Source organism: Lithobates pipiens, unplaced genomic scaffold (assembly GCF_037356315.1).
Source record: "Lithobates pipiens isolate NorthernLeopardFrog02 unplaced genomic scaffold, aLitPip1_a1.2 Scaffold_1, whole genome shotgun sequence".
In the NCBI taxonomy this organism is placed as follows: domain Eukaryota; kingdom Metazoa; phylum Chordata; class Amphibia; order Anura; family Ranidae; genus Lithobates; species Lithobates pipiens.
In genome coordinates, this window is record NW_027507685.1 from 152,256,771 (window position 1) to 152,280,933 (window position 24,163).

A 24,163-nucleotide genomic window follows, 5' to 3' on the forward strand; every position below is an offset into this window, starting at 1 on the left:
TGGTGTGTTCCTTGGTCTTCATGATGCTCTCTGCGCTTTCAACAGAACCCAGAGACTATCACAGAGCAGGTGCATTTATACAGAGACTTGATTACACACAGGTGGATTCTATTTATCACCATCAGTCATTTAGGACAACATTGGATCATTCAGAGATCCTCGCTGAACTTCTGGAGTGAGTTTGCTGCACTGAAAGTAAAGGGGCCGAATAATTTTGCACGCACCACTTTTCAGTTTTTTATTTGCTAAAAAAGTTTAAAATATCCAATAGATTTCGTTCCACTTCACAATTGTGTGCCACTTGTTGGTGATTCTTCACAACAAATTAAAATTTTATATCTTTATGTTTGAAGCCTGAAATGTGGTAAAAGGTTGAAAGGTTCAAGGGGGCCGAATACTTTCGCAAGGCACTGTATGTATGTATGTATGTATATATATATATATATATATATATATATATATATATATATATATATATATATTGGGAAAGGCTGCTCTTGCCACATGGCTATCAATAACTAATTATTTTATTGAAGTGCAATTCTACAAATGTCCACTAGATGGTGCTGATCTTATTGCGGTGGAGGTATGAGGTTTCCTGTGACATGTCTCTCTTGTTCCTTCAGCCTGACTTTTATCAATGTTGCTTCTCTCATCCATTGACAAATCTTCTGTGAGTATAGTCATGTGGTTTGTGTATTTTACAATCTTCCTTCCTCTCCAGTCTACGATTGCTGTTCTTAGTCTTTTCTTATTAGGTATTTTTTTCTCTGCTGGTATAGAAATAGATATTCTGGGTGTTTGTTCCTCCTATCAAGTCAAGGGCATACAAGTCAAAAGTCCATGTGCATTATAATAAGAGCAGCACAACCTAATTTCTATAGAAAGTATACTAAATCTCAGCATGGCTGGACACTACCGGAATACATTTGACAAATTGGACTTTTCTAAATGTGCTGCGATGCAAAGAGATAGGAACACTTGAATACTAGGGTTGTGTGTGTGTGTGTGTATGTGTATGTATGCATATATATATATATATATATATATATATATATATATATATATATATATTATTATTATTATTATTATTATTATTATTATTATTATTATTATTATATATATTTTTTTTTTTTTTTTTTTTTTTTTTTTTAGCAGAGACCCTAGGAAATAAACTGGCAGTTGTTTTTTAATTTTCTTATGTGACATGTTATTTGCACAGCAGTTTTTCAAATTTTTTGGGGGAAAAAAAAAACACACTTTAACCACTTCAGCCTCGGACCAATAAATACCTTAAGGACCAGAGGTCTTTTTGCAATTTCGCACTGCGCTGCTTTAACTGGTAATTGCGCGGTCATGCAATATTGCACCCAAACGAAATTTGCGTCCTTTTCTTCCCACAAATAGAGCTTTCTTTTGATGGTATTTGATTGCCTCTGCGATTTTTTTTTTTTGCGATATAAATGGAAAAAGAGCGAAAATTTTGAAAAAAAAAGATATTTTCTTCTTTTTGTTATAAGAAAAATCGAATAAACTAAATTTTAGTCATACATTGAGGGCAAAATTTATTCAGCCACATGTCTTTAGTAAAAAAAATGTCAATAAGCGAATATTTTTTGGTTTGCGCAAAAGTTATAGCGTCTACAAACTAGAGTACATTTTCTGGAATTTACACAGCTTTTAATTTATGACTGCCGATCTCATTTCTTGAGGTGCTAAAATGGCAGGGCAGTACAAATCCCCCCCAAATGACCCCATTTTGGAAAGTAGACACCCCAAGGAAATTGCTGATGGGTATGTTGAGCCCATTGAATATTTATTTTTTTTGTCCTAAGGGATTGAATAATGACAAAAAAAAAAAAAAAAAATTTTTTTTACAAAAAGTTGTCACTAAATGATATATTGCTCACACATGCCATGGTTATATGTGGAATTGCACCCCAAAATACATTCTGCTGCTTCTCCTGAGTACGGGGATACCACATGTGTGGGACTTTTTGGGAGTCTAGTCGCGCACGGCACCCCGAAAACCAATCACCACCTTCAGGATTTCTAAGGGTGCAAATTTTTGATTTAACTCCTCACTACCTATCACAGTTTCGAAGGCCATAAAATGCCAAAATAGCACAAAACCCCCCCAAATGACCCCATTTTGGAAAGTAGACACCCCAAGCTATTTACTGAGAGGCATGTTGAGTCCATGGAATATTTTATATTTTGCCAAAAGTTGCGGGAATATTACAAACTTTTTTTTTTTTGCACAAAGTTGTCACTAAATGATATATTGCTCACACATGCTATGGGCAGAAGTCAAATTACACCCCAAAATAAATTCTGCTGCTTCTCCCGAGTACGGGGATACCACATGTGGGGGACTTTTTGGGAGCCTAGCCACGTACGGGACCCCGAAAACCAAGCACTGCCTTCCGGATTTGAATATAAAATGCTATAAAAAACAAACTAACCAGAGTCACCCGTAACACTTATACGGTGATCAGTGGTGAAAGGGTTAACTAGGGGCAATCAGGGGGTTCAAATTTTTATTAGGTAGTATATGGGGGTCCCTGGCGCTATATAAAAACCTGACGGGGAACCTAAATAACTAACTGGCTAACCAGCGTCACCAGTGACACTTATACTGTGATCGCTGGTGAAAGGGGGTGAAAGGGTTAACTAGCAGCAATCAGGGGGTTAAAACCATTATTGGGTAGTATATCGGGGTACCTAGCGCTATAAAAACCTGGCGGTGAACCTAAAAAAATAACTAGCTACCTAGCGACTGTAGCGACACTAATGCAGCGATCAGAAAAACGATCGCTTAGTGACACTGGCAAAAGGGGGTGAAAGGGTTAACTAGCGGCAATCAGGGGGTTAAAAACATTATTGGGTAGTATATCGGGGTACCTAGCGCTATAAAAACCTGGCGGTGAACCTAAAAAAATAACTAGCTACCTAGCGACTGTAGCGACACTAATGCAGCGATCAGAAAAACGATCGCTTAGTGACACTGGCAAAAGGGGGTGAAAGGGTTAACTAGCGGCAATCAGGGGGTTAAAAACATTATTGGGTAGTATATCGGGGTACCTAGCGATATAAAAACCTGGCGGTGAACCTAAAAAAATAACTAGCTACCTAGCGACACTAGCGACACATGCAGTGATCAGAAAAATGATCGCTTAGTGACACTGGCAAAAGGGGGTGAAAGGGTTAACTCTAGGGGCAATCAGGGGGTTAAATCTTTATTGGGGGGTGATAGGTCCAGGGTAGCCCCCTAACACTAACTGTCCTGACAGTTTTTACTGTCACAACTGACACTGAATGCATTGATCAGTAAAGAAATGATCAATGCAATCAGTGACACTGTGACTGGGGGGGGAGGGGGATCGGGGGGCGATCGGGGGGGGGTTTGTGTGCCTGTGTGTACCTACATGTCAGTGTAGTGTTGGTGCACACTTACTTTTACTGTTCTCCTCGTAGTCCGGTCAAAAAGACCGCCCCGAGGAGAATGACATCACTTCCTCCTTCCTGTGTAAACAATACACAGGGGAGGAAGCTTCTCATTGGCCAGGAGCGATCCAGAGGGGGTGGCCGAAAACCAACGGCCATCCCCTCATCACGGAGCGCTCCTGGACCGAATCGGACCGCCGTAACCAGCGGGAGGGGGTCCGATCGGACCCCCCACCCGCTGGAAGGCAATCACGTAGATGTACGTGATTATGCCTGCCTGTGCCATTGTGCTGACGTACAATGGCAATACGGCGGTCCTCAAGTGGTTAACCACTTGCCACCTGCCCACTGTGAAATGAGAGGGGCGGTGTGGCTCTCGTTCTGGCACAATGTCATATGTCGTCCCAGAATGGTTGCTCTTGTGCGCTCGTGGGGGCACACGCAACGTGGCGATTGCACCGTGTTACTAGGACAAGGCGCGACCCAGATCTCTGTAAAGAGCAGCGGCTCTTTAACCATGTGATTGGCTGTGTCCAATCACAGCTGGTCACATGAGAACACGGAAACCCCAGGAATTGTCTCTCATCGCCTCCCACTGAAGATCAAAAAAAAAAAAAAATATATATATATATATATATATAAAGAGATGCGTGATTAATCGTCAAGAATCGTTATCGCAATTTTTTTCCCCTTGCGATCTTGATGTGTTTCAGGATTCTTGCTATGCAAAGAATTCTCTCTGCTCTTCTGAAGCCACATCTGTCAAAACAAAGGAAGAGAAAAACTGGGCAGTCTGCCAAGAATCATAACATTCTTTATCAGTTGAGCTTAAGTATAAACATTGTAACAATTTGTCAATGAAATAGACTTTGTGTGTAGTGAAAAAAGTTTAACCACTTAAACACTGAACCTTTTTATGAGATTTGCTGGTTTCAAGTTAAAATCATTATTTTTTTTTTGCTAGAAAATTACTTAGAACCTCTAAACATTATATATATATATATATATATATATATAGTATATATATATATATATATATATATATGTAGACACCTTGGAGAATAAAATGGTGGTTGTTGCAATATTTTATGTCACGCTGTATTTGCGCAGCGGTCTTTCAACTGCAATTTTTTGTGAAAAAAAAATGAATCAGTAAAGTTAGCCCATTTTTTTTTTTTTTTGGTATAACGTGAAAGCTTTTACATCGTGAGAATCATGATCTTTTTATTCTAAGCAAAAAAATCGTGATTCTCATTTTGGCCAGAATCACGCAACTCTAATATAAATAAATATTATATATATATATATATATATATATATATATATATATATATATATATATATATATATATATATATATATATATATATATATATTCTTTTGCTTTAAGGGAAAAAAAGTTGTTTACTTCCTCTCTAGATCGGAAGTGACGTCATAACGTTGCTCCGGTCTTCCAAGGCCATAGAGGCGATCGGAGGCAGCTGGCCACATGGTTAGATTGTTTCTCAGGCTTGCTGATTAAAAACGGTAAGCCCAAGAAACATGTCCTGCTCCCCGCCGCTTCGGAAAGTGATCCAGCTGCTAATGAGCCACTCAGATGGCTTTCATGGGAAAGCCAGCCGCCGGCTGAAGAAAAAAAAATACTGGGGGTTATGGCTGATGGCTTTAGCCATAACCCCAGTAAACCCCTTGCAAACTGCAGTATATATATTGTATATAAAATGTGTGTGTATATATATGTAATGTATTGTGGTTGGAAAGTGGTTAACCGTTTGCTGACCAGCCGCCGCAGTTTTAGAATGGCACGGCTGGGCGAAACAACTTTACCTTACGTCACTTCGCCTTTTGGCCACTAGGGGTGCGTGCCCGGAGCTGATGCGAGTGCGCGGTGGGCGTGATGACCACCGAGCTCCCGCGATCGCTTGTGACAGAGCGAGAAACACACAGATCCCGGTTCTTTCAGGGGTGTAGAAACTGATCATGTGCTCATACTAAGTATGAACACCATCTCTCTCTCTCCTCCTAGACAGTCCCATCCCCCTACAGTTAGAACACACCTAGGGAACACAGTTAACCCCTTGAGCACCCCCTAGTGTTAAGCCCTTCCCTGCCAGTAACATTTAAACAGTAATCAGTGCATTTTTATAGCACTGATCGCTGTATAATGGTCCCAAAAATGTGTCAAAAGTGTCCATATCGCAGTCCTGATAAAAATGTCAGATTGCCACCATTACTAGTAAAAAAAAAAAATAATAAAATTGTCATAAATGTATTCCCTAGTTTGTAGACGCTACAACTTTTGCTCAAACCTATCAATTTATGCTTATTGCGATTTTTAAATTTTTTTTTCTTTACCAAAAATATGTAGACAAATAAATATCGGCCTAAACTGAGGAAAAAAAAAATTTTTGATAAAAAATGTGGGATATTTATTATAGCAAAAAGTAAAAGATATTGTTTTTTTTATTTTCATTTTTTTTTTTTCAAAAACCACAGAGGCAATCAAATACCACCAAAAGAAAGCTCTATTTGTGGGCAAAAAAGATGTCAATTTTGTTTGGGTACAGCATCGCACGATCACGTAATTATTGGTTAAAGCGACACAGTGCTGTATCGCAAAAAATGGCCTGGTGATTGAGCAGCCAAATCTTCTGTGGCTGAAGTGGTTAATATGCTAAACCTGGACACATGTTGCAAAGCGACAGTGTAAATGGGCCTTAACCACTTGCTGTCCAGCATACGTATCTATACATGCTATATATACATTTATATACCAAATTTTAGAGATGTAGATGCCCAACTACTTTTACTGCGCTTGGAGGGGCCCCCCACAGTGGTTCCTGGGCTTTCCCATTGCATCGATTAGCCAGGGACCATGGTGAGAGGTTGGGCCAGGTGCCCACAGAAAAGAGGGAGGAACATCTGTTCCCCCATCTCCTTTGTGATGAATGAAGCCAAAATTAACAACGATTTTGTCACTTTTGGCTTCAGAGCTGTCATTCATGGCTGTTAACAGGGAAGACAGGGATCTATAAGACCCCTGAAGTCTCCATAAAGGGTACCTGTCACTGTCCAAAGCTATCACAAGGGGGAACAAACGTAAAGTTATATCCTTCCTGCCCATGTCTCCCAGCCCTTAAAGAGATTCTTAATGCCAGGTGATGGAGGTGGGAATTCTGATCATGTGACCACTGTGACTGACTGTCGCATTTTCGGAAAGCTTCCAATCACAAGTATGCAGTCTCTGTGCTAGGAGTGTACTGTCAGCACAGAAAAAATGTTTACATAAGGCCTCATATATGTGGCTTCTCGGTGTTAAAGCCCACTAAGAGGCCACATATATGCATATGGCTGGTGGAAAGAAGTTAAATAAAAAAATATTTATAAAAATAATTTTTTTTTTTTTTTATAATTTTAAACATTTAAAGTTCCCCTGTTCCCCCCTTAAATGTGCACATAGGTCTGTCCCCCCCCAACCCCCCCCCCCCCAGATGTACACACCAGTCAGCGCTTGCAGCCATTTGCTGCTCTGATGTTGGTTTCCCAGCATGCCTGTTCAACAGAAGCCAGTGGTGAGACAGGGAGCTGTACACACGGGCCAAAAGTGGACCAGTTCCTCCAAAACCGACCATTATCGGCCCGTGTGTACCCAATTCTAGCAACAGAGCTCACATGTAACTAAAAGAGGAGCTGCACCTTTAAGAAAAATATTAAAAGCCAGCAGCTACAAATATTGCAGCTGCTGACTTTTAAAGAGGAAGTAAACCCTGATGAGTTTACTTCCTCTTTCATTCCCTGTAAAGGCAAAGCATAATGGACTACTATGCATCGCATAGTAGTCCATTATGTGTCACTTACCTGACACAGGAGCCAGCGAAGTCACCGCTGTCCCCTGTAGTTCCGAGCGTCCATCTTCTTGGTGGGTCTCCCTGGGTCTTGCTGCTCCGGCGCTGTGATTCGCCGGAGCAGCGATGACGTCACTCCCGTGCATGCGCACAGGAGCCGAGATTCGCGGCATTGCCATCATCGACGATGCCCCGCTCAGTGCGCCTGCGTGCCGCTGTCTACGGCGCATGCGCCGTAGATAGCGGCGCCCGTCTTTGGGCAAATATCTCCTAAACCGTATAGGTTTGGGAGATATTTCTTGGACCTACAGGTAAGCCTTAATCTAGGCTTACCTGTAGGTCAAAGTGGTTTGTAAGGGTTTACAACCACTTTAATAAATAGACACTTACCTGTCCCAGGGTCCAGCGATGTCGGCAGATGACGAGGAATCGCTCGTCTCTCTGCTGCCCCCGCCACCATCCTCTGTCAGGGAATCGGAAAGTGAAGCATTGCGGCTTCACTGCCCGGTTCCTTACTGCGCATGCGCGAGTCGCGCTGCGCGTCTCCACTGGTCCCCGCTGTGTCCTGGGAACTGTGTGTTTCCCAGAACACAAAGGGGGGGGGGGGGGTTGGGGCGGGGCATCTGCGGCTAGCTTGTCCCGGAAGTGGGTGCAGATACCTGGATTATCCAGGTATCTGCACCCCCCTCCCCCTGAAAGGTGCCGATTGTGGCACCAGAGGGGGGAGGGATCAGATGACCGGAACTTCCACTTCAGGGTGGAGGTCCGCTTAAACTAATAACCTGAAAAGGCTTTTTTGAGCATCGCCTATGGACGATTTTAGGTACCGTAGCTTGTCGCCATGTCACAGGCGTGCACAATTTAAAATCTTGACGTGTTTGGTATCTATTTACTTGATGCAACATTTTTTTATATTTTACAAAAATAAAACGGAAAATTGTATACTCACCATCCTTTTACATCCTCAATTTTCCTTTCCTGTTGCATCTCATGGCAGCATACACCTATGGTTTGTGGCTCCGCCTCCGCAACCTGATAGGACCGCGTGACAATTAAATCTTGAGAGGGCCCCCGCCCCAGTATTCTCAGTATATAGATACCTCACCTCAGATGGGTGGGCATCTGTATGCTGCCATGAGATGCAACAGGAAAGGAAAATTACGGACGGGTAGTATACAATTTTCCGTTTTCCTGTCACATCATGGCAGCATACATCTATGGGGAATAATTCGCCAAATTGGGTGGGTATGAGCAGAAAGAAGTTTATTTACAAGGAATAGAGGAATTGGACTGAATAATTGCTCTCCCGAATTTCACCGTGGACAGCCTAGCGGAGTCCACTTTGTAGTGAGATATAAAAGTGCTTTTTGAAGACCATGTGGCTGCTTTGCAGATGGTTTCTGAAGGAAAAGGAAGGTGCCCAGGAAGTCACCATCGCCCTTGTATAATGCGCCCTTAAGCCCTCAGGTACTTGAGCTTGGTTAGACGAGTAAGCTCTCTTAGTGACTTTTACCAGCCACTCTGCGATAGTGCGGGAAGTTGCTGCCTGTCCTCTTCTAGAGCCGTGAGGGATGACTAGGAGATTTTCCCCTTCCCTCAGGTTACTGGTTCTTGAGAGGTAGGCCAGAATATTGTATTTGACATCAAGTGGATGTGGGTTCACCTGTTCTGTGGAAAGAGTGGAAAGGCATATTTCCTGATTAAAATGGAAGGAGGATGCCACTTTTGGGATGAAGTGATCCGAAGGTTTCAGAACTACCTTGTCTGGGTAGATGGTTAGGTATGGTTCTTTTGCCATCAGTGCATGCATTTCCGAGACCCTTTTGGCTGACATAATCGCTATCAGGAAGGTGATTTTGAGGGTTAGAGCCCATAGAGATGCTCCCTCAACTTGAAAGAATGGTTCACGGGACAGGAAATCCAGCACTACTGAAAGATCCCAGGTTGGAAAGGAGGGTTTCCTGGGAGGTCTTGTAATTTTAGACAGGCCTTCTGAAACTGAGAAATAAGAGGCTCTTGTGCCCACTTCACACCTGTTATAGCTGATAGTTTATACATGCACTTTCAGGGTATTTGACCCAAGACCTTTGTCGAGACCTAGCTGTAGGAACTCCAGGATCTGAGCAACGGTTGGAGATGAAGGGTCCCAGGCTTGTGCGATCGAGAGCAACTTGTCCCCGATTTTTTTGTAGGTGTTATTGGTGGTAGCCCTTCTGGCTTGAAGAAGAGTGTTTATCACTTTCTGGGAGCAGCCCTGAGCTACAAACCTAGCCCCATCAGTCTCCAGGCTGTCGGGTGTAATTTTTCTGGGTATGGATGGAGAAGTTGTCCCTGAGAGAGTAGATCCGCTGTCATGGGAAGCGGCAATGGTTCTGCTGTATTCAACTGAAGTAGTGTTGTGAACCATGGTCGCCTGGGCCAAAAAGGCAGGACTGCTATTACTGTAGACCCTGAGTTCTTGATTCTGAGTAGAAGCCTCGGAATGATTGGTGTTGGTGGAAAAACATAGCCTAAGCGGAAGTTCCAGTTGTGTTGCAAACAGTCCGTGCCTTCTGCCGAAGGAAAGGGAATTCTCACCAGATACCTCTGGCACTTTGTGTTGTTCAGTGTCGCTGCCAGATCTATATCTGGTACCCCCCAAGTTTTTGTTATCAGGGAAAAAGCTTGGTGGCTTAAGGCCCATTCGTGGTTGGATACGAATTCTTGGCTCAAGATGTCGGCTATTTGATTCTGGACACCTGGCACATATGTTGCCCTCAGACTGGCTAGATTCAGCTGTGCCCATTCGAAAACTGGCCGGACTTCTAGTAACATGGAACGACTCCTGGTGCCTCCTTGCCTGTTGATATAGGCGACTGCCACCCGATTGTCCATTTTCAGTAGGACTTCCTTCCCTTTCAGGAAGGGGCTGAAGGCTAGTAGTGCTTTGAATGCCGCTCTCATCTCTAATATGTTGGAAACCACGTTGTGTGTTCTGAACGGCCTATGACCTTGGACTGCGTGGTGACAATAGTGTGCTCCCCATCCCTCCATGCTTGCATCCGAGGTGATTACTTCTTGAGAAGCGAGGACTATGCGTTTGCACCTCTTTAAATTGTGTGATCTGGTCCATCATCAGATTGTTTGCTTCACCTCCTTCCGAATCACGATTGGCTGGGTCATTGACACGCCATTCCATTGTTTTAGAAATTATGTTTGAAGAGGCCTGGTGTTCCTTTGGGCCCATTGGACCATTGGGATAGTTGCTGAGAATGACCCTAGTATACTGAGACACTCCCTGGTGGGAATTGTGGTGGCCGTGAGTAGTCTCTTTGCTTTCTGGATCAGGATGGGAATTTTCTCTTCCGGAAGTTCTGTCGTGTTGAGGCGGGTGTCAAGTTCTGCGCCCAGAAAGATCATTCTCTGCGTGGGACTTAGGCTGCTCTTTCCCCAGTTTATCAGCCACCCGAATTTCTGTAGGGTGGAGATTAGGATTGCTCGATGCAGTAGGAGGGAGTCTCGGTTGTCTGCAAGCAGAAGGATGTCATCTAGATAGTGGTGAACTCTTAGGCCTTGTTCCCTTAATAGGGATTATCACTGGGAGTAAGATTTTGGTAAATGTTCTTGGAGCGGTGGAGATTCTGAATGGGAGACTTTGAAATTGGAAATGTTGACGGCCTATTACAAAGCAGAGAAATTTTTGAAATGAGGTGTGAATGGGAATATGCAAGTAAGCGTCTTGTAAAACGATGGAGAGCATCCAATCTCCTATGTTGATGGCCTGGAGAATTGACTGCAGTCCATGACAGGACCAGTGGCGTACTAAGTGGGGGGGGGGGTGGGGGGGGCGTGCCGCCCGGGTGCCACACACTGGGGAGGTGTCAGGACAGCACCCCCCCTCCGCAACTGAAGAGGAGACAGCGCCGTGCCTCGGGTTCGCAGCCCACACAGAGAGCACTGGCAGTGGGCGGCATTGCAGGGGGAGGTGCGAGCAGCACCCGAGTGGAGTGACACCTGCTGGCTCAGTGATCCGGGACCCGGCGCAATAATCCCCTTCTCTCTGTGGTTGCGTTGCGCGGCCGTTCTGATCAGTCTTGGCAGCGGCTGTCACTCACAGCCGAGCAGAGTGAAGCCGCCTCCCCCTCCTCCATGCACAGCACTGTATAGACATAAAGGAGGAGGGGGAGGCGGCTTCACTCTGCTCGGCTGTGAGTGACAGCCGCTGCCGAGACTGATCAGAATGGCGCGACGTGAGTCACGCAACCACAGAGACGGGGATTATTGCTCCGGGTCCCGGATCACTGAGCCGACAGGTGTCACTCCCCTCGGGTGCTGCTCGCACCTCCCCCCTGCAATGCCGCTGCCTTGGGATCGAGGTACATTATGGGTCCTTAGGGGAGTCTGTGCACTGTAGGGGGTCTGTGCACTGTAGGGGGGTTCTTTACTGTAGGGGGTCTGTGCACTGTAGGGGAGTTCTTTACTGTAGGGGGTCTGTGCACTGTAGGGGGGGTCTGCACTGTAGGGGGGGTCTGCACTGTAGGGGGGGTCTGCACTGTAGGGGGGGTCTGCACTGTAGGGGGGGTCTGCACTGTAGGGGGGTCTGCACTGTAGGGGGGTCTGCACTGTAGGGGGGTCTGCACTGTAGAAGGGGTCCTGCACTGTAGGGGGTCTGCACTGTAGGAGGGGTCCTGCACTGTAGGGGGTCTGCACTGTAGGAGGGGTCCTGCACTGTAGGGGGAGGGGTCTGTACTGTAGGGGGGTTTGTACTGTAGGTGAGGATTCTGTACTGTAGGGGTGTCTGCGCTGTAGGGGTGTCTGCGCTATAGGGGGTCTGCGCTATAGGGGGGAGGGGTCTGTACTGTAGGAGGGTCTGCACTGTAGGGGAGGATTCTGTACTGTAGGAGGGTCTGCACTGTAGGGGGGGTCTGCGCTGTAGGGTGGAGGGGTCTGTACTGTAGGGGGGTCTGCACTGTAGGGGAGGATTTTGTACTGTAGGAGGGTCTGCACTGTAGGGGGGTCTACACTGTAGATGGGGGTCTGTATGGTAGGGAGGGGGGTCTGCACTGTAGGGGGTCTGTGTAACATGCAGGGGGTCCAGAGCTGTGAGGGGCTATGTAATGTAAAGGGGTGCAGAGGTGCAGGGTGCTGTGTAATGTAAAGGGGTTCAGAGGTACAAGGGCTGTGTAATGTAAAGGGGTCAGGAGGTTCAGGGTGCTGTGTTATGTAAAGGGGTCCAGAGGTACAAGAGCTGTGTAATGTAAAGGGGTCCAGAGGTGCAGGCTCCTGTGTAATGTAAAGAGATCCTTAGGTGCAAGGTCCTGTGTAATGTAAAGGGGTTCAGAGGTGCAGGGTGCTGTGTAATGTAAAGAGGCCCTTAGGCGCAAGGTCCTGTGTAATGTAAAGGGGTCCAGAGGTGCAGTTGCGGAGAGGGGGGGTACACAGTAGTGACAAAAAGATATTGAAGGATGCAGAGGTATGCAGGGGACACAGTGGGGTATTTTTACATTTTATGGTGGGGGGGGTGCCAGATATAGGATCCGCCCCGGGTGCCAAATGCTCTAGGTACGCCACTGGACAGGACGTTGGTCCCCTGTCTTCTTCCTTACCAGGAATAAAGAGGAATAGAAGCCTTTCCCTCTTTGTGGTAGTGGAACTTACACTATGGCTTGTTTCTGGTTGAGACCTTGAATATATTCGTTCAGCAGCAACCTCTTTTCCCGAGATGCCGGTAATCTTGTTACACGGAAATGGTCTCTTGGTTGCTTTTGGAGCCTCCATTTGTGGCCGAATTGGACAGTCGCTACTGCCCATGGATCTTTTATTGCCTCCTCCCATACCCGCTTGAACCATCTGAGCCCGGCTCCTACTACAGCTGGTTGGGTGAGCACACCTTCAAAAAGACTTCTGATCCCCTGTGGTAGGGGTCTTAGCTTTATGGAGCTTGAGGAAGGATGATTGAGGGTTCTTCCAATTCCTTCTATACTCTCTGCCAGGTCTATAGGATCTTGCCTCCCTATATTTGTCTGGGAGATTTTGTCTGGAGGCTGGCGGCCTTTGCTGTTTAGACCTTCTATCCGAAGGGATAAGACCCGATTTTCCACCGGTAACTTTTGAAATGGCCGAGTCTAGTTTTTCCCCGAAGAGATTAACCCCGTCAAAGGGAATCTTACACCAATTTGATTTTGAGGATGGATCCGCTGACCAGAGCTTCAGCCAAAGTGCCCTTCTGGCCATTTCTGAGCTCAGCATTGCAAAGTCGCCTACGAGAGACAGTTCCTGGAGGGCTGAGATTACTTTCTCTTGCTCCACTCCTTCTGTTACCAACTTCTCGGCATTGGAGGACCAGTTGGAAATAGCCCTACCGACAGCAGCTAGTGCCACAGCTGGCCTACATGCGCCCCCTGCCGATAGGTAGGATCTTTTAAGATCCAAGTCGATTTTCCTATCCAGCACATCCTTAAATGTAACTGCATCTTCAATTGGGAGTGTTACATGTCTGGCAAGACGCATCAGAGAAGAGTCCACCACTGGCGGGGTCACCGATGGGGTGGCGTTAGGCTCTTTCAGGGGGTAAAGCTTTGCTAACCTGTTAGTTAGGCTGACCTTCTTTTCCGATTTTTGCCATTCCTCTTTGATTAGATCCTCAAGTTCATCAATAAATGGGAAGGTCTCAGGGTCTTTTTTGAGGTTCGGAAAATATTTCCTCACTTTTTGAGGAGTTTCTTTTTCCTCCACCCAATCGATCACTTCCTACACTGATTAATGAAGGGTTCGATCAGTGCGAAGTCAAAGCCGGTAGATGTGTCTATGTCATCGTTATCCAACAGAGGATCTGACATCTTTGAAGAGGAAGGCGCAGCAGATGAGGTGCCTTGCATAGTTCTGCTAGTTTCTGTCCCTGCGATGTGGAGGGGCGACTCTTTGGCTGGGTCGCTAGGTTCCAATTCCCTGTCTTTAGTTGCTTCATTAAAGCACGTATGACAGGTCAGCCTATTGCGCCACAAATCCAGCATTAATTCCCAGATGGACGGAGGCTCCGAGCGCGAGGAGAATGCCTGCACATAGGGGATCTCCTGTGGTAGGAGTGGCCATGTCGAGAGTAGGATTTGATCGGCTCCTCCTGTGACCTCCACTCTCCCTGCACCTTGAACGGCTTCTGCCATGATCTCGGCTTTGTCTGTGACTTGAGCGACTCCTTCTTGAGTGCGATGATCTGGATGACCTGATAGGGCTGTGCAATTTAGACAGCGTTAGTGACAGGCTCTCTTTTTCCTCTTCGCACTTACCAAGTCGACCCCTCTTAACTATTAAACTATTAGGCTGGCGGTGGTCTGCTGGGGCAGCGGCCTCCATGAGGAGTGATTACTAAAAACGAACGGAAGTCAGTGTGCAAAAAGCAGGTAAGGAGATATGCAGAGTTGCAAGGAAAGAATACCCAAAAAAAACAACAAAGAAAAACTGACCTGATAGCTCTGAGAGAAACAAGGAAGAGGATGTAGCAATAAACGATCGAAAAAGTCTGAAAACGTTCTTATTTTGAAATGCAGCAGCAGCCACAGTACACAATGGAAAGTGCTGTTTTTGACCGCCTCCACCGTCTACAGCGCTGACGTCATCATGAGCAGAAGCGTTCCGTGAGGTCCCGCGCCATCTTGGAAGCTGGCAAACTGGTCGCCCATGCATGCGCTGAACGTTTGGTGCTCGGAGGGAGAGAGAGAGGAACTACAGAGCCCAGCAAGAGGAAAGAGTACAGATACTTGGAAAAACACAGGTTAGAGGCCACTGCACGATAAATCTATTTAAGCTTTGGAAATAAGAATGAGACCCCTGAGACCATCAGAGTGGGGATTCCTCCGTTAAGCTCATTTAGAGGCTGTACAGGTAGGACTTCCACCCAGGAGAGGCTTGAACCTGGCTGGGGCGATAGCGGTAAGGGGTATTGTCCGGTCTTGTCAGGTGAGGAAAAAAAGGAGAATACTGGGGCGGGGGCCCTCTCAAGATTTAATAGTCATGCGGTCCTATCAGGTTGCGGAGGTGGAGCCACAACCCATAGGTGTATGCTGCCATGATGCGACAGGAAAGTACATTATTTTGTCATTTGTGTGCACTAAATTCTTTTTTTTTTCCTGAAAATTTGCATTTGGTAAATGGCTCTGGAAATACCATGTGACATAAAATGAAAAGCCACTATTTTATTCTCCAATGCCTTTGCTTTCAGAAAAGATATAATGTTTGGATTTCTATGCAATTTTGTAGCAAACATGGCTGATTTTAACATGTATGTAAAAAAAGATAAACAAATTGCCCTGGACAGCAAGTGGTTAAAAGAAGTCACGTGACCAGATGTGTAGACTATATTATTTTTCCTAATAGGTTTTATTCTGATAATCTTTTTTGGTATGGGATTGTTGCTAAAGCAGAACTATAGGCAGATGTAAAATACCTCTCACATAAACTGGGTTGTGAGTTACAGTATGCTGAGTGGATCTGTAATTGGGGGCATACAGCAAGGTAGTGAGTAAATGTAAAAAACAATCTTTTCTCTGCATGTTATAAAGGTTTGTCTGAGATGAGGAAAATATACATTGTGATTCTTTATTTTGCAGGAACAGGATTGAAGAATGTATCCTCTACTCCTACTTGAATAAGGAAGACGTGAAGGTGCCAGAACACTTTCTGATAGCTTGAAAATGAGATTTAGAAGGCAGATTTTGGTTTCGGGGTTATCTCTGGCATTTGGTGCTGTGCTGGGTGCAGGGGTGACTAAATGGAGACTACATGACAAGTCTAGATATGATTGCCTCTATCCAATCGTACAGGCGGCATCGGAGGTGTCCCTCTCCCCTGTTTCTGGCATCACTAGGTTTGGATTGCCAGGCTTCACCCAGCTTAAGACTCGCCAGTCCCACATGCTCAGCTATGACCCGAGGCTGCGTGGCCCAGTGTGGGTACTAGAACAACTGAACGGTGAGCGCATACAGGGCATGGCGGATCGGAGTCGCTGTAACTTCAGAGAAGATGAGTCCATACACCCTTATCACCGGGCCACAAACTCTGATTTCAAGAGAAGTGGATTTGACCGGGGACACTTGGCAGCAGCAGCCAATCATAAGTGGAGCCAGCAGGCTATGGATGAAACTTTCATACTAAGTAATGTGTACCCACAGGTCAGTGATTTTGCTCTCATCCGAAATAAGCTAACACCACCTTAAAGTAATATAAAAGACTACATTCTTTTATTGGTAAACTAATAGAGGTTAAACTTAACTGATCCGTGCAACAATATTGCACAGAGCGGTCTTCTAACCTCCTTTTTTTTTTTTAAATCCCCTGCCGGTGTTGTCCACACCTTCTTCCTCTGGTTGCCTCCTCAGCAAGCCAGGTGCCAAGGAGGTACCGTTGCACAAACACTTCTGAGCCAGGCTGTGTGTGTCCATAGACACAGTAAGATGCAAGAGCATGATCGGGGAACTACAATAGACTATGAAAGACACATTGCTGAGGAGAGTAAAAAAAAAAAAATCCCCAAAAGTTTTTTCAAATATATTCATAATAATAATTTGAGATGAGAATATATTGGCCCCATAAAGGATGATCAGGGGAAGTTGGTCACAAGTGACAGGGAGAAGGCAACTGTAATAATTACATTCTTCTTCTATATTCTGTTTAGTACAACAATATATTGAATGTACCCTTGTGGCTGACAGAAACCAGTGTTCAAAAAAATACTTAAAGAAATTTCCAGGACTGGATGGTTACACCCAAGAGTTCTAAAAAAAAAAAATTTTGCCGTGTAGCCAGAGCATTGTTTCTCATATTCAAAGAGAGCTTATTTGCTGGAATGCCACCAGCATATTCCTGAAAAGCAGCTGTAGTGCCAATATTCAAAAAGGGTGTATATATGTATGTATGTGTGTGTGTGTGTATGTGTATATATATATATATATATATATATATATATATATATGTGTGTGTGTGTGTGTATACATATATAAAAACCTTGCAAATATAGACCAGTCAGCCTAACGATAATGGCATGTAAACTATTGAAAGGAATCATAAGGGGCCATGTTCAAGAAGTTGCTGATAAGAATAGTATCATTATTAGTAACTAATATGGGCTGATGAAAGACTGTTCTTGCCAGACCAAACTTTTAACATTCTATGAGGAGGTAAACTGTACTTTGGATAGAGAAAGGCCTGTGGAAGTAGTATAGCTAGATTTAGCTAAGGCGTTTGATAGATTACCCCATAAACAATTCATTTACAAATTGAGAACTTTTGGCACTGATGATTTGGTATGTGCCTGGTTGCGGGAGTGTTTCTGAAGGGTGGTGATGGCATATTTTCTGAATGGTCTGGAGTTGTGAGCGGAGTGCACCAGGGCTCTGTCATGGGACCAATTCTGATTAACTTGTTTATAAATGATATAGAGGTTGGAATAAATAGTTCAATCTCAGTGTTCACTGATGATACAAAACTAAGTAGGGCAATAAATTCACAACAGGATGTAGCAACTCTCCATAACCAAGACCTAGTTAAAATAGGGAACTGGGCAACTATATTACAGATGAGGTTTAACCACTTGCTTACTGGGCACTTAAACCCCCCCTCAGTCCCAGACCAATTTTCAGCTTTCAGCGCTGATGCACTTTGAATGACAATTGTGCGGGCATACAACACTGTACCCAAATGAAATTTTTATCATTTTTTTCCCACAAATAGAGCTTTCTTTTGGTGGTATTTAATTACAGCTCGGAGTTTTATTTTTTGCTAAACAAACAAAAAAAGATGCAAAAAAAAAAAAAATCATGTTTAATAGCGGGTCTCAAGTGGTTAATAAAGAAAAATGTAACGTAATGCACTTGAGAGCTTAAGAGATAAATACAAGTTGCACGCTAGGGGGAGACCCTCTGGGGTAAACAAGGATGGAAAATGATCTTGGGGTCCTGGTAGATCAGACTCAGCAATAGTATGCAATGCCAGGCTTCAGCAAGGGTATTTATTCAAGAGATAAAACTATATTTCTACCACTTTGGTTCTGCCACTTGAGTATGATGTCCAGTTCTGGTCACCAGCCCTCAGGAAGGATGTGTTTTGAAGTGGAGAGAGTCCAAAGAAGAGCAACAGAGCTATTAATGGGGATTTAGGACCTCAGTTATGAGGAACAACTGCTAACATTACACTTCTCCCTGGAGGAGATATTTTCAGAATATTCAAATCTTTGAATGGTGACTCTAGTATTGGGAAACTATTTAATCTAAGATACCTAAAGAAGAAAAGCAGAGAAGCCGATCAATCCTATGGCATTTTGCACACTGGATGTTATAAAAAGGCCAGTGACATTAGCTGTAGAAAGCTTTAGCTGTAGAGTTTTTCAGTGTTTTTATAGTAGCATTTTTTGCGGCTTTCTATTTTATTTTTTTATTTTTTTTAGCAAAATTCTACTGCCATAAAAGCTTATGGTTAAAGAACGCTGATAAACACCAAATAGCCATGTTTTTTTGCCATTTTTAAGTTGTTTTCAGCTTTTTTCAGAGTTATACCGCACACGCACAACCGTTTTTTCCATTAGAATAAACTCTGACGGTTTTTCCAACGGAGTTCCGCTAAAACGGTCTTGCTTACACACGATCACACCAAAGTCCGATCGTCTAGAATGTGGTGATGTACGACGGGACTAGAAAAAGGAAGGTCAATAGCCAGTAGCCAATAGTTGCCCATGTGTTGTTTTTGGTCCGTCAGAACAGCATACAGACGAATGGTTTTCCTGATAGGAATTAATTACGTGGGAAAGATTTAAAGCATGTTCTATTTCTAGGTCCATCAGAATTTTATTCTGTCTGACTTTTTCTGCCGGAAAGTCCAACTGTGTGTACACAGCATTAGTGTTTTTACAGCTAAAAGGGTCCTCTCAAAACCCACTAGTTTTTTTTTTTTCCCAGCTAGAAAACACCCCTGCTAAAAACTCTGTATAAGAGCCTATGTGTGCATGTACACATAGGATAACATACTGGAGAGTTTATTGACTGCAGAAAAAAACATGTGACGCCAAAAACGGCAGCTGTAAAAACGTCCAGTGTGCATGAGGTCCTAATTTAGGGATTGATAATTGTTAGATCATTAGGGATGTGGTACTTCTTCCCCAGTTGGTGATATCAGATGGTGTAGATAAATTCCAAAAACGTAAATGTGTTTCTCAGCAAACAATGTACAGGGATATTGAATCCGATAGTAACATATACACAGACACATTCAGGTTGTACTTGTGTCTTTATTCTGCTTGGTGTCTATATTCAACCATGGAACAAAACTATTTGGAAATAGTTAGGCCCCTTTTACATGGAGCGGATCCATCCAAGTGGAATCCACCTGCTCAGCGGGAGATCCACTATGCAGAGCGGACATGGACATAACAGGATCTCCTCTATGGGGCTGTTTGTTTCCAACCGCTTGTCATCTGATCCACTGGACAGATGGCAAACGTATGTCTATTTTAAGTGGATGTTATCAGATCGGATCCCCGGCAGGTGTCCGCTAACATCTGCCGCCCCATAGGGAACAATGGGTGGTCCAATCAGGTCCGCCTGAAAAATTAACAGGCAAACCTGATTGGTCCGGAGGTGTGAAAGGGACCTTAAACATACAGTATATGCAGGGACTGCATTGAGAATATAGGCTTACTTTAAATCAGGACACTCTTATGTAGGCATTTTATAATTCTAAAGGACCAGTTGTATCGGAAATTGATGCGATCCTAACGTTCACTCTTTCAGAATCCAAATCTCAATCAAAATGCCTGGAACAACTTGGAGCAATACTGCAGATCACTAACCAAGAGTAACAGAAACGTGTATGTGTGCAGCGGTCCCCTATTTTTACCCAAGTAAGTCAAATGCATACAACTATACCTAAAATAAACAGGAACATCCAAGGTGGAAACCTGAAATTGGACCTTAACCAAAACATTACGTTCAAGTTATGTTGACAATTTTGCAGTAATAGATAAATAGTTACAGAGATACTGAAATATTTTCTTTTGCTTGAGAAACCAGTATTTACACTCCTTTTTTATGCCCCATTCACACCTGAGCGTTTTGTAGCTTGCCTGAAGCTACAAAACGCTGGAGGGGAAAAAATCCATTATTCTCAATGGAGATGGTTCACATCTCCACTCCAAGTCACCTGAAGCCCTACGCCTGAAGCTCAAACAAGTTCCAGACCCTTTTTTGTCGCGCGAATCGGGCTGATTTGGGCGTTTTTCTTCTTTTAACATTGGTGACCTTTTGCCCTGCACAAATTCGCGCCAAATCACGGTAAAAAAACGCCGCAAAAAACGCTTGAAAACGCTACTCTCAGGTGTGAATGCAGCCTAACATCAGTCATCCTAAAATATCAAGTATACCACAGCTGTTTTTTTGTTTTGTTTTTTGTTTAAAGTCGCTTACTGTTGTAAGCAGGCAATGTCCCAGAATACAGGTGTTGGATATCCTCGGCAGTGCGCTGGGGGGAAGCTCGGCTGTGCTCTGCAATCCAGAGACACAGAGACACAGACCGGCTCATGCAGGCAGCGTATGACGTAGTGTAGGTGTAGGCTGTTTACACCTACACTTGAAAAAGGAGCGCACATGTCCGTTTTGGATTTGGCGCATGCTCAGAAACGCGTCGTGTACTCTGGTATCCCCCGCTGACTTCATACGCCGCCTGCACGTGCTGGTCTGTGTCTCTGTGGATTGCAGAGCACAGCCAAGCTTTCCCCCAGCGCACTGGCGAGGATATCATCAATACCTGTATTCTGGGACATTGCCTGCTCGAGGGAACAGCTGAGTGGTTACACACACAATACTGATTGTCCGTGTAAGTGAGACTTTTACTTATCTGATGAAATAAATGCATTTTTTACTGATCTGGCGCTCTTCTGTGTTCTACATCAGAGGACAAGTAAGAAGGGGTGGCTACATTCACCTACACAAGGGGAGCATGGTGAACAAACGTAGCCATAACAAAATAGGATGTCTGACAATAGCAGAAAAAAAGCTTGCATTTGAGAGATGACACAAAGGAAGAGAGAAATAGAAGGTATACTCAACTTAGGCCGCGTACACACGCGGGGACTGTTCGCTCAACTTTGTCCGTCAAACAGTTTCAGCGGACAGTCCGCTCAAAATTAGCATGGACGGACTTGCCCACACACGACGAACGAACAGTCCGCTGAAACCGTGCACGATGACGTGAACGGCACGTACGACGAGACGAAAAATACGACGTCCTATACACTGCAATGCAAACTTCGGCGTGTAAATCCTTTCTGAGCATGCGCGGAACTTAGTTTGACGAACAAGCCTACACACGAGGGGACTGTTCGCTGAAACAGAGTTTCAGCGGACAGTTTTTCGGAATTTCCGAAAAACTTTGTTCAGCAGACTGTCCGCTGAAACTGTCCGCTGAAAGCCCACACACGAGCGGACTGTCCGCCGAAACCCTGTTCAGCGGACAAAGTTGAGCGAACAGTCCCCGCGTGTGTACGCGGCCTTATATTTAATCTAGATATACCATTGTTTTTAAATGTGAGTTTATAGTCACTTAACAGAAACTACATCCAGGCAATAGAGAGATAGCTACTTCCTATGACCTGGAGCATGAAACTACCTTGGGAAGGAAGGTCTGCTTCAGTACCACCTTGTCCTTGTGTAAGGCTGGCCATACATTATACAATTTTCTCATTCAATTTCCTTAGATTTACCTTCAACTATGTAGAGCAAGGGCCTGCCTGATTGCATACAAATTGAAAGTGTTTAGGTGTGACCTCATATTTATATGGTTTTGATAAATCTAAAGGAAAATTGTACAAGAAAATTGTATATTTACCAAAACCATATAATATGAGGTCACACCTAAACACTTTCAATTCGTATGCAATCAGGCAGGCCCTTGCACTACATAGTTGAAGGTAAATCTAAGGAAATTGAATGAGAAAATTGTATAATGTATAGCCAGCTTAGGACCAGAAGGGGTTCATTACAGGATAAGTCTTGCAGCTCAGACACCTGTCCTTGCAGAAGTGATAGTGTGTAAAGGAAAATTTTCCCGATTGGTTTCAAATGTGTTTTTTTTTTTTGTTAGTGCCTAATTCAGAGGTGGGGTGGTGATGTCACATTCTCCACCCATTCCAATCATAGAATGCTTTGCATTAATTCAGATAATGCAAACAATGGCAACATGCTGAGTGGCCGACCTCCTGTATTCGCAAGGCATCAGGTCGGCCACTCAGTACAGGACCCAGAAGGAAGTGGAGATCATTGCAGTAGCAGGGTCTACTTCAGTGATTTCCAGCAATATCATCCATGTATAGTATATGCATAGTTACATTGGATCAAGTTGGAATAATGTAACTATGTATAACATGCCAAAGCCTGGATTTATTCTTTATCCAGGCACATTGGCATGCTGAAAAGTAGGGTAGGTTATACTGGCCTAGTCCCAAACTTTTTCTTGTTTGCCAGCATCCAGTCATCCTATAGTAAGAAGTATAGCCCACCAGTCTCTTAATCCCTGTGTTCCTCAATAGAAGTGAAAGAAATAGTTTTACTCATGCCTATAGACTCATTCTCAACCACTTTTCTTTTTAGGATGGAAGCAGATGGTAAAATGTATGTCAAGTACCAAGTGATTGGCACCAACAATGTGGCTGTCCCAACACACTTCTTCAAGGTAGTCGTTTTGGAGAAATTCAACGGGGAGATTGAACTTAGACCCTACGTCATGCCAAACTGTCCTGTAGATGATAAGATCCCCCTGGAGCACTTCCTGGTGCCCATAGAGAGTATTGAGCGAGCTGCTGGCCTGCTTTTTGTTCCAAACATTCTCAAGACAACAAATAACTTAAAAGCCATCACCGCTGGTGGCAGATGACACCATCCTGATCTTTTATGTCAGCTTTCATTGGACTTGTGCTTGCAATTATGGGAAATTGACAGCATTACTTTAATGGTAGCCCCACGTATGGCGCTCCCTTCCATCAGGAGCATAAAAAGGAGGCCTTGTGTACACTCTTGTCTTGCAGCTTACACAGGGCTGTGGAATTTCTCCTCACCTCCATGTGACATCATTGAGTGACTGAGCAGCCAAGCACCAGCATTGTCAGTTAAAAGGCAGGGGGTGACTCGTATGTTCCCCCATTCCTGGATGTAGTGGAATGGTGGTGGGGAAAAGAGAAGGTGGTGATGTAGTCCTGATGAGGCTGCAATAGAAGGAAATTGTTGTTTTTTTGTCCAGCATGGGCAAAGCACATGTTCACTTCTAAAATATAGAATCATGTTGCTTTTTACCATATGTACAGTAGAAATGTGTATGACCATGCTTATGTTAATCATGGAAAACCTATGCATAAACTAACACCTGTAGACTACTTAACCACTTCAGCCCCGGACCAATTGTCAGCCTAAGGACCAGAGGTCTTTTTACAATTTCGCACTGCACTGCTTTAACTGGTAATTGCGCGGTCATGCAATGTTGTACCCAAACAAAATTTGCGTCCCTTTCTTCCCACAAATAGAGCTTTCTTTTGATGGTATTTGATTTCCTCTGCGATATTTATTTTTTACGATATAAAAGGAAAAAGACTGAAAATTTAAAAAAAAAGAAGATATTTTCTACTTTTTGTTATAAGAGAAATCGAATGAACTAAATTTTAGTCATACATTTAGGCCAAAATGTATTCAGCCACATGTCTTTAGTAAAAAAAAATGTCAATAAGCGTATATTTATTGGTTTGCGCAAAAGTTATAGCGTCTACAAACTAGAGTACATTTTCTGGAATTTACACAGCTTTTAATTTATGACTGCCTATCTAATTTCTTGAGGTGCTAAAATGGCAGGGCCGTAGAAACCCC

At 44.0% G+C, this 24,163-nt stretch overlaps 1 protein-coding gene across 1 annotated transcript; it reads left to right on the plus strand.

The window, feature by feature from the left end:
* The first annotated feature begins 566 nt into the window (after positions 1-566).
* ENDOG (endonuclease G) lies at positions 567-23,684 on the plus strand. Its single transcript, XM_077478675.1, has 4 exons — positions 567-673; positions 15,878-16,438; positions 20,048-20,157; positions 22,901-23,684. The coding sequence occupies exons 2-4, from the start codon at positions 15,962-15,964 to the stop codon at positions 23,181-23,183; spliced, it is 870 nt and encodes a 289-aa protein (XP_077334801.1). The 5' UTR covers positions 567-673; positions 15,878-15,961; the 3' UTR covers positions 23,184-23,684.
* Positions 23,685-24,163: the final 479 nt, after the last annotated feature.